Consider the following 12,662-nt stretch of genomic DNA (forward strand, 5'->3'; position numbering starts at 1 on the left):
AAATGGTTTGACCTTGCAAATGTTTTGAGAGGATTGTTATAGTCTGTTCACTTCTTTGAAGTATATTAGAGGCTGGCTGTCATGGTATACACCTGTAGTTCCAGCTCCTCAGGAGGCTGAGACAGGAGGATCACTTGAGGCCCAGGAATTCTAGGCTATAGTGCACTATGATGATCACGCCTGTGAATAGCCACTGCATGCCGGCTTCGTCAGCATAGCGATACCTATCTCTAAAAAAAAAAAAAAGTATGCTTGGGCTGTTTGAAATTTTTCCTTAGTAGAGTAGCTGATCTGGCTGATAGCATGAACCCATTATGCTTTATTCTTTCTCTCCATTTTGTGAGATATTTAGGGCCACTAAGAAGTAAAACTAAATTTTGAGCCCAGCCAGACTACCTCCAGGTGTAATTTGTCCAGATGCTAAATGTCAAATGACCTCTTGGTAGCAGGAACGATAAATGAAAGCTCCTTAGTTTATGTCTTCTGTAGTAATATTATGATATTGTGGGGGTACAGAAAAGGAGATGGGGGGGAAAGATGCACCTAGAGTTGTCAATTTTTCAGTGAAATCTATTAGCTTATAGACAGAGAAGATACATACTTTTTCTAATTATATATTGCCTGTGACCGTTCTTCTGGGAATGTGACATAAAATGAAAGTGAAACCAGAGATGTACAATACTGACTGTTAGAAAACTTTAATAATTAATTAGAGAACATCTACGGTACTACAGGGTCAGGGCGCAAGGAAGATCATTGATCCGTATAATATATAATGTAGATAAAGCTTGTTTCCCTTTATGTATTGTTGTTGCATTGGTATAGGGATGGCTGCTAATCAACAGAACAGCCAGTGATATTCTGTGGAATTGCTTTACTGCTCTGTGTATTAGATTTAGTGAATTCCTCTACATTTAAATTGTCACATTTATAAATCAGTGTGAATTTAATACTACCCATTTTCAAGTAGTTATGTGTGTTATTTTTAATCTGAAAGGGTTCTCCCTTTTTTTAGTCATTTAAAAAATCACACTTTAATTTTTGCCACTTTGATATGTATGCAATGATAACTTGAGTCATTAAATCTCCAATTACTATGATTTAAATATGTTTGTTGGATATTATAATTCCTCCTCTGTGAATTGCTTGTTCATTGGGAACTGCCTTTGTTCATTTTGCTTTTGGATTATTTGTCTTCTGAACCTTTGTTTTAAAATGGCAAATTTTAGTTTCTATACGAAGAAACTACATTCCCAAGCAGAATTTCATCCTTATATCCTGAGTGCTTTCTGATCAGAAACAGAGTTTGGTAAAGAGCCCTTGCTTATTGTATGGCTGCTATATAAATGCTGTTTTTAATAAGCACCAAAAATATATTGAGGATTGTCCTTGGGAGAGAGTTTATCACTGTTGGCCTTTGGGTGAACTTTGAGCCTGAGCTGTTTCATTCAAGGCAGCATGATGTCATTTAACTGCAAATTTCTCTGTTGCTAGAAAAAGGAATGTTGTTCCTCTAAATAACCTAAACGACTGAAAAATGCTGGCACAACATTATTCATCTCTCAGGTCTCCACTAAAAACTTTAACATGGTAAGGGTTTTATTGTTTGTGGAGGAAGGGTGGGGATATGGTAAAGAGTAGGAGAAAACAAAAACTGCGTCTGGTCCTGAATCTGAAGAATTCCACTGCCCATATAAAACTCAGCTGCCAGTAGGACCCAGTAAACTCACTTGTCCAGATAAGAGCTTTTGGGTCCATCTTTGATTTTTCACTTATAAATTAGTGTGAATTTTAAATTTATAATTAAACTTACAAATGCATTTAATCTTCATTTATAGGTCAGAGTGTGAATTTTTGAATTAAGAGACTCTAAATTTCTATTTCTGTATATTCAGCCTTTATCATATTTTAAGTTTCCAACAAAATCTTAAAGCAGGTAACTATATGATTGTCTCACATATAAAACTAGGTACCATTAGGGTCAGCATTTTTATCCTTAATTTGAGAAGCAGATTTCTCTGATAGTGATAGCATTACAATTAATTTCAAGGAGTAGAACAGCTTCTTAACATCTGCTAGAGTTGGGAGGCTGGAGTTTACAAACAGTGGTACCTGTAGTTGATCAGCTATGTCCTCTAAAGCTTCCAGAGCTACAGCTAAGAGAATTTATTACTGGAAATTCAAGAAATGTAGGAAAGGGTAGAACAAGAACAACAAAACCAAACCAAATAGACTTTTCCTTCATTACTTTCATAACTAAGCACTGCTCGATGTTCATTATGCTTTGTGCTTGTTTATATAAAGAGGATGCTAACAAACTGTGTGTAGTCTTTTAACTTTTACATGCGTTGGCAGTTGTTTTTCATTGCTTTAAATGAAATAGTACTGGATACAGATATTTTTATTTTTATTATTTCTTCACAAACAAATATTTAAATCTTAAAAACTTCATTTTTAGAAGGTCTAATTTTTTTCCTGAATATCTTAAACCATGTCCAATATAATGAGGGTAATTAATTACCTGCTGTAACGTACAGTATATTTAATATGTTAATGATAAATATCTTACCTTTTGTATTCTAAGTAGAAGACTAGTTGCAGATGAACTTTTTTGACATCTAGCTGTTTCTTTGGGGATATTTTAGAAAGAATTTGATTCCATAAAATTGAGGTTTTCTTCTCATTCTTTTGGGGGAAAAATTGAAATATTAGCTTTAAATTTCTCTAGGAATGGTAATAACTCATTCTTGGAATCCTGGTTCAAATTCACCTATCCTAACCTATATTAAGTAGTGTTAAAGAACTAGATATTTGAAGAAACTTAAGGATGTCAACTTAGATGTCTGTTAATATAATGTTTATACCTTTAATCTTGCAATTATTATTTATATACTTTAATACTTTGTACCTATAGTTTAGCAGTATGTAAAGCAACACTTTTAACTTTCTCTAACCGATAAATACCATATTTTCTGTGGGTAATTTTTTAAAATTCTTTACACATTGATTCTTGTATTAAGTTGCAGAGGGCATCTAAAAATTCAAAAATAGAACTCTTCCAAGATTTTGATTTGAAAAGTTATATTATTGACTTTTTGGAATATTGTGAATTTTATTATGTAGGATTCAGACCTAAGGATGTTATTGAGGGGCCATTAATCTTTCATTTCATAACTTTATTTTTATATATATATATATTTATTTATTTATACAGACTTGGCAGAATTTTTGGTTTAGATTAACAGGACCAATTTTCAAAGGTCAGCCCTAAAGCAGATTGGCTTTTGTTTGCTTTACACATACTCACATATGAAAATATATAAATGGGCTGAGCACAGTGGCTCACACCTGTAAACTCAGCACTTTGGGAGGCTGAGGGGGGCAGATCATGAGGTCAAAAGATCGAGACCATCCTGGCCAACATGGTGAAACCCCATCTCTACTAAAAATACAAAAATTAGCTGGGCGTGGTGGTGCGCACCTGTAATCCCAGCTACTTGGGAGGCTGAGGCAGGAGAATCACTTGAACCCGGGAGGCAGAGGCTGCAGTGAGCTGAGATCACACTGCTATACACCTGGTGACAGAGCAAGACTCCATCTCAAAAATATATATGTGTATATATATAGAAATATATACATATATAAATATATACATAGAAACACACACATATATACACAGAAGCCCATATATTCCTATAAGAAAAATACCATAAGTGATTTTTTTTAGCTCTTACTTACTCACTGTAAGCATGATTTGCTTATAAACACTAAAAACAGACAGGCTCACAGTTACCTCATAATGATCTACTCATCCTGCCCTTGCTTGTTGATCTATATTTAGCAAAAGCCTGTGTGTAGAGGCAGTACTTTTGAAGTTGTATTCTCTAAAGTAAATTGGTAGTACTCCCTATTCAGTATTTTCCTTTTCAGTTTGGCAAATAAGGTGTGTTTGAAAATTACTGTACTAAGAACATGGCAAGATTTATATCCTTGTACCAAGTTTATTAATTATCTAAGGACAGTTGGTAAATATAAAAGATGCTAAACATTTTTCTTTGGGGTAGCTATTTTGTATCTTGGTCCATTGAACTTGGATTTGCAAGATATGTAACTTTATTTTTCTTTAAATAAACTCTATTAAGTTTTTTTTAGTACCTCCATTCGAAGAAAGGTGGAAAAATTAATCTCAATCAATTATACCACCTCCAAAGTTACATCTAAATTCCCTAGGGTGTGCAGGGTATAAAAGTATGAGGTAAGGGATTTGGGGACATTTTGTCCTAATTGCCACCACTGACATGTCCCATTTCCCCACCAGCTCATTGGTCATTGGTTCATATAGGTCTCTGCAGCATCCCTTCTTGTTTCTCATCCAGCTCCTGTCAGTTCTCTGGACTATGTCTGTATTATTCTTGTACATGTATGAAACATTCTTCTCCTTTAAGCTATGGGAACATGGTAAGGTTGTCACGGACCTGGCTGGACAGACACACCATGTGCACACCATTTCTACTCTTGTACCATGTGGGATCTCTTGCCACTTGCCTTAACTCTGCCCAAGAATGAAGACGTAAGTTTTCACCGCCATTGGTCCCTAAAACTTTCTGGGATTCTGTCGTTTCCCACTCCTCTTTGTGACCCTCTTTTTTCGCCTTTCTGTCTCTGCCAGTCTTGCTCCAATCTCAGGGTATCATTCCTAATATTTGAGTGGTTAGAAGCATGGAAACTTTGCTCTTATCATACTTTCTTTTTATCAAGGTTGTAAATTCTTTTTTCCATATGAACTGGTATGTCATTCCTTCCCAAGGCAGTAAACACAGAATGTTCTTCCTACCTGGATTGGGAGAAATTTTTTAATATAAATAAATGCAAGTGGTGAAATAAAATGGATAGACTTTGTCAGAGGAGCAAAAGAGAGGATAATTCTATTTAAAGAAAAAGCCAAAGAAGCATTAGGTAAAGCCAAAGACACAAGTAATGGTAACCCACAATTAAAAAACAAAAAACCAAAGAAGTGACTTGGTAAATAGTAGAAGGAGAGATGAAAAAGAAGCGTTGAAAAAAATCATGCAAGACCAACAAGAATCCCCAAATAAATGGAAGTCAAAAATTGCAGATTTACAGGAAAAGGAAAGAGTAATGAAGCTACCCAGCCTGGGTTTGCGAAAGGGAAAGTACAGTTTCAGGGCAGGTAAACTAAATTTCATAGTGATGATGCATGTGATGGAGAATGGTGCAACTGAGCCAATGAAATGAGCAAAAGAAGAAACAGAGAAGAACCTGCACCACAAGGACAGAAAACAGAAAATGGTGCCAGAGACCAGTAGTTTAGTGCACAGATTTTAAAATTCATTTTAATTAGGTTTTAAGCTGCTTTTGTTTTGGGACTTTTAAAACAAAAACCAAATTAGGCCTACTATTCAATGTCCACTTGCAAGAAAGGAAAACTTTCAGGCCAGGTGTGGTGGCTCATGCCTATAATCTCAGCACTTTGGGAGGCTAAGGCGGGTGGATCACTTGAGGTTAGGAGTTTGAGACCAGTCTGGCCAACATGGCAAAATCCCGTCTCTACTAAAAATACAAAAATTAGCCAGGCATGGTGGCGCACGCCTGTAATCCCAGCTAACTTAGGAGGCTGAGGTGGGAGGATCGCTTGAACACAAGGTGGAGGTTGCAGTGAGCCGAGATCATGCCACTGCAGTCCAGCCTGGGTGACAGAGTGAGACCCTGTGTAAAAAAAAAAAAGAAAGGAAGCTTTTTTGTTGTTGTTTAACTTGTCTTTTTTGTTATTCACATGACAATTTTTTTGAATGTATAGTTCTATTTGTGTAATTTCAGTTGATTCAATATCGAAAGGAAGATTCTTCCATGAAATTGCCTTTGTAATATGAGAATGTATTAGTACAAACTAAGAAAATATATGCTACATAAAAAGAGCAAAAACTTAGTTTATTTTTACCTTTTTGTGCCCAAAGCATTTGAGAATGAATTTTAAACTAGAATACTGGCTATTGATTATGGGCCCTTCCCACAGATAATTTATCCTGTCTCCTAGGCTGGCCTTCTGTATTTACACAGGCAGCCTGGTAACATTAGAAAGAATTACTTGTCACAAAGCTTTTCAATACTATATGTAGACTGACTAAAATCAAGAGACTTACTGATTTCTTTGTATGAAAGTTGTGTGACGCTGGCAGGTCATATCTGTAAAACAAAAGCCACCTAAGGTCATTTCCAGACACTTAACCACCCTTGACTGAAACAACAACAACAACAACAACAGCAACAACAAAAACTAAGAAAAGTATTAAATACTGGTAAGCTGAACATTTCAGATCTGTCACTTTAACTTACGCACGTACTGGCTTGATATGTCCCCCAACATCAGCCATGGCAAACAGAGCTTGGCTCTTCTGCTATAATGGCCATTTATACTGAAATTTGAGGTTATAGTGAGTTTAGAAGGATAACAAGTGGACAAAAAAGTAAATCCTATGAAAATGATAGTACCTATTTTAAATTTCCTAATAATTTATAGCTAACTTAATCTCATAATGACCATGCTTATTTCAGAATTTTCTTGTCTAGATTTTAGAAATGGCGATAAATAGCTAATTATTTTCCTCCTAAGCTCTCAAATGAAAACCAGTTTTTCATATTTTTTCCTTTTAAAGAATAATGTAGATGCTCCAAACTTTTACTATGGATCTATTTTAGAGGAATGGCAGTGAGTCTACTCCTGTACAGTGCAGCTCTCAAATTTTAATGTGTAATAAAATCACCTAGGGATCTTGTTGATTGCAATTCAGTAGGGCTGGGTGGGTGGAGCCTGAAGTTATTTATTTCTAACAAGCTCTGCCAGGGATGTCAATGTTAATGGTCTGAGGACCACATTTGGAGGAACAGGGTTCTGGCTTGGTGGTATACTGTTGGGACTGTTCTAAGGTATTCCATACTACATATTGTAATTCCTAAAACTGTATAGAGAATCCAATACTGAATATAATAGGAAGACCAACAGATTTTAATAAATATATTACATTACCAATTATTATGAACAGTAATATATCTAGTTGTATGTTTAACACCACAGTGCCAATTAATGATTAATTTATTGTGAAAAAAATATGTTCTCTTATTGCACTCTTCTTTCAGACTTTTCAAAATTATTTGGATTATAGTTAGCTTCTAGTTACAAGGTTTTCCTGTTTTGATGTTTGTGCTTTTACCCAATTTAGTAATAAAAATGTATCAAACATGGAAAAAATGGTGGGGCGGAGGAAGGATATTTATTTGATGTTGAAAAATATTCTCCCACCAGATTTATTTTTTATATTGCCCATCTTCTGATGGCTTCCAAGCATGCTTAATTAGAAAACTATTTTTGGTGAAAAAAGGGGATGGAAATTCTTACAATCTCTTTAGGATTTTGGGATGCATATTTATGGTACTATTTCTAGATGTATATTTGGAATCTTTATTACTTCCTTTGGAAAGTTAATGAGGGCAGAGAGGATCTTTCTCTCTTCTCACTGTGGAAAATTCCAAACATACACAAAACTAGAAAATAATAGTATAATGAGCCTCCATGTACCTATCAGCCAGCTATAACAATGATCAACTAATGACCAATCCTGTTTTCATCTGTAATTCTACTTCCCACCTCCATCCCTGCCACTGGGTTATTTTGAAGCTAATCCCAGACATTATAATATATTATCCCTATTTTGAAGATGGATAAATAAGTGTCCAGCCATTCTAGTGCCATTACTTACTTAGTACAGAATCCAAAACTCCAACCACCCAGTAAATACTTACTGAGTACTTGTTCTGTGACACGTACTAGTCTAGGCTCAGCATATATAAAACACAACATAAACTTTTGGAGAAATTCACGTTAGGTACTAGCTAGTTACGTAAGGCATGGTTGCTCACTTCTACTTAAAAATTGCCAATTGCTTTCCATCATATTACTCGAGCTTTATTACCAAAAAAAAAAGAAGAAAAGAAAAAAGAAAGGAAGAGCCCACAGTAATCTGCTGGTCCTACTTCTTTTGCCTTACTGACTTACCTTCCACTCACGACATGGCTTATCCCACCCAACCACAGTGGCCTCCTAGCTGTTACTGATTCCCTTTATGTTTGCATCTCAAAATCTTTGTACTTAACATTCCCTTGGTCACACCTTTCCTTCAGATATTTGCATAACATATTACCTCACCTCTTTAAAATCTTCTCTGCCCTCATCTGCTTTCCAGCCTCTACATATTTGTCCATATTCACATTTTTCACTAGTATTTAAGGGGTGGGAATTTCAAGGATCCTCTTGTTCTCTTCTGTATTAAGAATTAATATAGAATTTAGTGGTGGGAAGATAACTTAGCCTTTTGAAAATATCATTACTTATCAGCTTCTCAATGTATATCAATTATTTCCAAAAGAATGCTGAAATAATAGTTATTGTGATATTCTTTTCTTCTTGATATAATTTGTCATCACAAGAATGTAGGTGTATGCTTTTGTGATCATTTGTGTTTTGTACAAATGCCACCATGCCGCTTGGCTGTAGAACTATGATTTTGAAGAACTAGCAGCTAAAACTTTTGATTACTGCAGATCTTACACTTTAATACTATGTATGCCTCTGCTGAGTAATTCACTGAATTAGCATCTCTCCTCTTGCAGCAAGTTAAGATAAGCTTTTTGTGAGTCTGTGTCTTTTAAAATCTTGCCCTAGGTTACGCTTTGTCTATTTTATTTGTATCCGTTTCACTAAGATACAGTTTTTCAAAATACTACCTTGTTCTAGCAAGAGCTCAGTGAGGTTGGCATTCTCTTTCACTGCTTGGGTAAGTGTATAACTCTTTCTGGGAATATATATTAAGAAATTTATATATTTACATCATCTGATTTCATATGTAGGAATCTAACTCAAGGAAATTTTTGTATGTTGATGTGTATATATAAATGTCTCTTGGTGGTAGAAATTATGAGGGTTGTTTTCAGCTTCTCATTCTTTTCTATTTCTTCCACACTTCTTTAATGATCATCTCTTACTTTCTTACTTTTCTTCCTACTTACCTCCCCTCTTTTTCTCTGTTCCTCCCAGTACTTCATTGCTTGATTTCTCTGAGTGTTAAAATGGTAGGCCAGGCATGGTGGTTCATGCCTATAATCCTAGCACTCTGAGAGCCAAAGCCAGAGGATCACTTGAGGCCAGAAGTTTGACACCAGCCTGGTCAACATTGTGAGATCCTGTCTCTACAAGAAAGAAAATATTGGGCAGGCATTGGTAGCTCATACCTGTAGTCTCAGCTACTTATTAGACTGAGGTGAGAAGATGGTTCGAGCCCAGAAGTTTGAGGTTACAGTGAGCTATGATCATGCCACTGCAATCCAGCATGTGTGACACAGCGAGATCCTATCTCTTAAGAAAAAAAAAAAAAAAAAAGATTAAATAAAAGCATGTATGAGGTTGGGAGGTTATATGGGAAATATCTGTATCTTTAGCTCAACTTTGCTGTGAACCTAAAACTGCTGTTAAAAAAAAAAAGAAGAATAAAAAAAGAAAAAAAAAAACCTTTAGAGATATGGAGACAGACAGAGTGAGTGAGTCGTAGCTTCCAAAGAAGAGACTAAGATTTTGAGGAGATAATATCTGGTTCATATTAGGAACTCAGTAAATGTTTTTGAATCATTGTATTGTTTTACTAAGCAAATGTTCCTATTTGAATGAAAAAGTAGGCTGTTTATAATTTGACTATGTCGTACCACTTAAGAATCATGAAAACTACTCAGGTATCTAAGAAAGATGATGTATTTCTCTGGATAAATGATTTTTTTTAGGACTGAAAGCATTTTTTCAATTAAATGTGCATGTTTATACCTAGCATTTATATGAAGCTACTAAATAAGCTCTTTTAAAGAATCCTAATGTCATCCCCCAATGAAGAGATTTGTCGCTGCTCTTCAGTGTACTTTTGCTATTAGCATATGTAGTTAGTTGTTTATTTCTTTTATTGCAAGAAGATGGCATTACTAAATTCCTGTAGATATTTTTTAAAGTATCTTATTCCTAAGAACTTCATTCTTACTTGTTCAATAATTGTTTGAATTGCCTTTGTGCTTTAAAGTATTATATTTTATCTTATAAATTACCATAGTATCCGAAATGGTTGTGCCCACGTCTGTTTTTCCACTGCATGGAATAAAGTGGTTTAAATCTATTTTTCTATCTCCTATAGTGGTTCCCCCTGGAAGTCCTGGGCCCATTACTCGACATGGGTCTTACGACAGTTTAGCATCTGACCATAGTGGACAGGAAGATGAAGAATGGCTTTCCCAGGTAAAACTCTGAAATATTGAGAGTATTAAAGTAAAATAAAACAGAAATTTACTGTTTTTATTCTTTTCCTTAGAGGTAAAAGGGGAGAATTGGTAACTCTTTGTTGGATTATCAAGAATTAGTTGTCTTTCCATATTACAAATTACTCCACAAATATTGCTGCAGGTGTACATATACATATTATATATACATTATACGTGTGTGTGTATATATATATATGTTAGCTTCCATACACATGGCATAAAATTTGTGTGTTTTTCACACAATCCATTTAAAGCCTTAGGGCCTTGGAATCAATTAATTTATTAATTTTTGAGACGGAGGCTTGCTCTGTCACCCAGGCTGGAGTGCAGTGACACGACTTTGGCTCACTGCAACCTCCACTTCCTGGTTTCAAGCAATTCTCGTGCCTCAGCTTCTTGAGTAGCTGGGATTACAGGCACGTACCACCATGCCTAGCTAATTTTTGTATTTTTAGTAGAGACGGGGTTTCGCCATGTTGGCCAGGTTGGTCTTGAACTCCTGACTTCAAGCAATCCACCCTTCTTGGCCTCCCAAAGTGCTGGGATTACAGACATGAGCCACTGTGGCCAGCCAGGAGCTTGGAATTTAAATAGGCTCTTTGGAACACATTTTCATCAGGTTTAAAATAAAAGTTGACCTTGATGAAACAGTGAAGCCACTCAGCAATCTTTGGGATTTGTTTTGTGGAGCCAACATTTTCCGAAGATTGAGTTCATACTTTCATTGTTGGAAATATAACATTCCACCCTGCAGAAATTCTGATGGTGCCTTGGTTTCCTTTCCTAAGCCCATGTAATGCTGCTTTTAGTGGTCTCTACGCCAGCCCTACAACATTGCTTGGACTGCAGGCATGCATCACCATGCTGGCTAATTTGTTTTTTTGTTTGTTTGTTTTTTAATGTAGAGACAGGATCTCCCTATGTTGCTTAGGCTGGTCTTGAACTTCTGGGCTCAAGCAATCCTCCTGTGTTGGCCTCCCAAAGTGCTGGGATTACAGGCAAGAGCCACCATGCCCAGTCTCCAACAGCTTCACTGACCATCCCTCCCCTTGCCAGGTGAAGCTGTCTTCATCTCAGGGGCTTTGAAATAAAAGATACTTGGGCAGATTTCAAAATGATGGGATTACAAATGACTTCATTACAAATGCTGTTATGTCTGCCTCAAGTCTGACATCATTTTGTGAAGCTAATGACCTATCTCAGATTACCAATCTGGCAGCTTTTCATCAGACAGGTGCCTCAAAAATGTGGAGGCCATTTGTAGTTTCATTTCTTTCTCAAGGAGGGTAGCCTGAAAACTAAAGTCTGGAAAATCAAAAGAAAAGTAAAGTAAACTGGAAAATCAAGCAGTGTCTAGGTAACATGTATTTATTTCATCACACCAAAAATATTCACAAGAAGTTCCTTGAAGGAAGTCGATTCTTCAGTTCCTGGCATGTGGCAATCCATCCTTTCTTAATGATAGAAAGATAAAGTAAACCCAAAATGTGTGTGTTTTTTCCAAAATCAAAATGTTGTCCAAGGAATGCTGGCAGAGAAACCACTGTCCTTCACTTCAACTTTTCAATTAGAAAAAGGGGTAATGTGTGCTGTCAGTGTGAAAGTATATACAATATGTTTGTCCGGCACACAACAGGAGAGTGAATAGGAACATCTGGCCATCGCCTCGGTGAAATTGCACAGGCATCTGTTTACCTCTCGGCTCTGTGACACTGATGGTTTTGAGCTTAAAATACACAGAGTGCTTTATCTGTGGCCTAATTTACATTGCTGAATACAACTGCTTGAATCAGAAATCACCGTCCTCAATCTGAGCATTTTTCTCCCTGTGATTAGTGGGAATGTGAATATTGTTCCAAAGACCACGATGCTTTTGCCCTTTTGGACTAACAAACACAGGGCTACACTCTGTGAACCTTTTCAGTTATGTTTTGTTAAGAATTAATCACCACAATCAGAGAAATGTGATTAAATATAAAAGAACTCAGGACACAAATAAGGCACGTGGGAAGTCAATTACATAAAATATTTGCACAGGCATGAATGTACCAACGACAAGACATTTAAACTAGTTTGCATATATAGTCTCTCATTTGAGTTGATTATTTGTAAAAAAAAAAAAAAATCATGTAATATATATATTTTCAGGTTTTTCCAAGTGTCTTCTATCCACTTCTTTGACTTTATAATGTTTAATAAAATATTGGCGGCCAGGCGTGGTGGCTCACACCTGTAATCCCAGCGCTTTTGGGAGGCTGAGGTGGGTGGATCACGAGGCCAGGAGATCAAGACCA

General features: G+C 36.1%; 1 protein-coding gene across 4 annotated transcripts in view; it reads left to right on the forward strand.

The window, feature by feature from the left end:
• The window catches only part of BCAS3 (BCAS3 microtubule associated cell migration factor), a 714,356-nt gene that overhangs the window by 388,323 nt on the left and 313,371 nt on the right, over window positions 1–12,662 (forward strand). For all 4 annotated transcript variants that reach the window (XM_030828111.1, XM_030828114.1, XM_030828113.1 and 1 more), the window contains one exon: window positions 10,245–10,345. In XM_030828111.1, the coding sequence (XP_030683971.1) occupies window positions 10,245–10,345 (101 nt within the window). The remainder of the gene's footprint in view (window positions 1–10,244; window positions 10,346–12,662) is intronic.

The sequence above is a fragment of the Nomascus leucogenys genome, chromosome 14 (genome assembly GCF_006542625.1).
Source record: "Nomascus leucogenys isolate Asia chromosome 14, Asia_NLE_v1, whole genome shotgun sequence".
Classification (NCBI taxonomy): Eukaryota; Metazoa; Chordata; class Mammalia; order Primates; family Hylobatidae; genus Nomascus; species Nomascus leucogenys.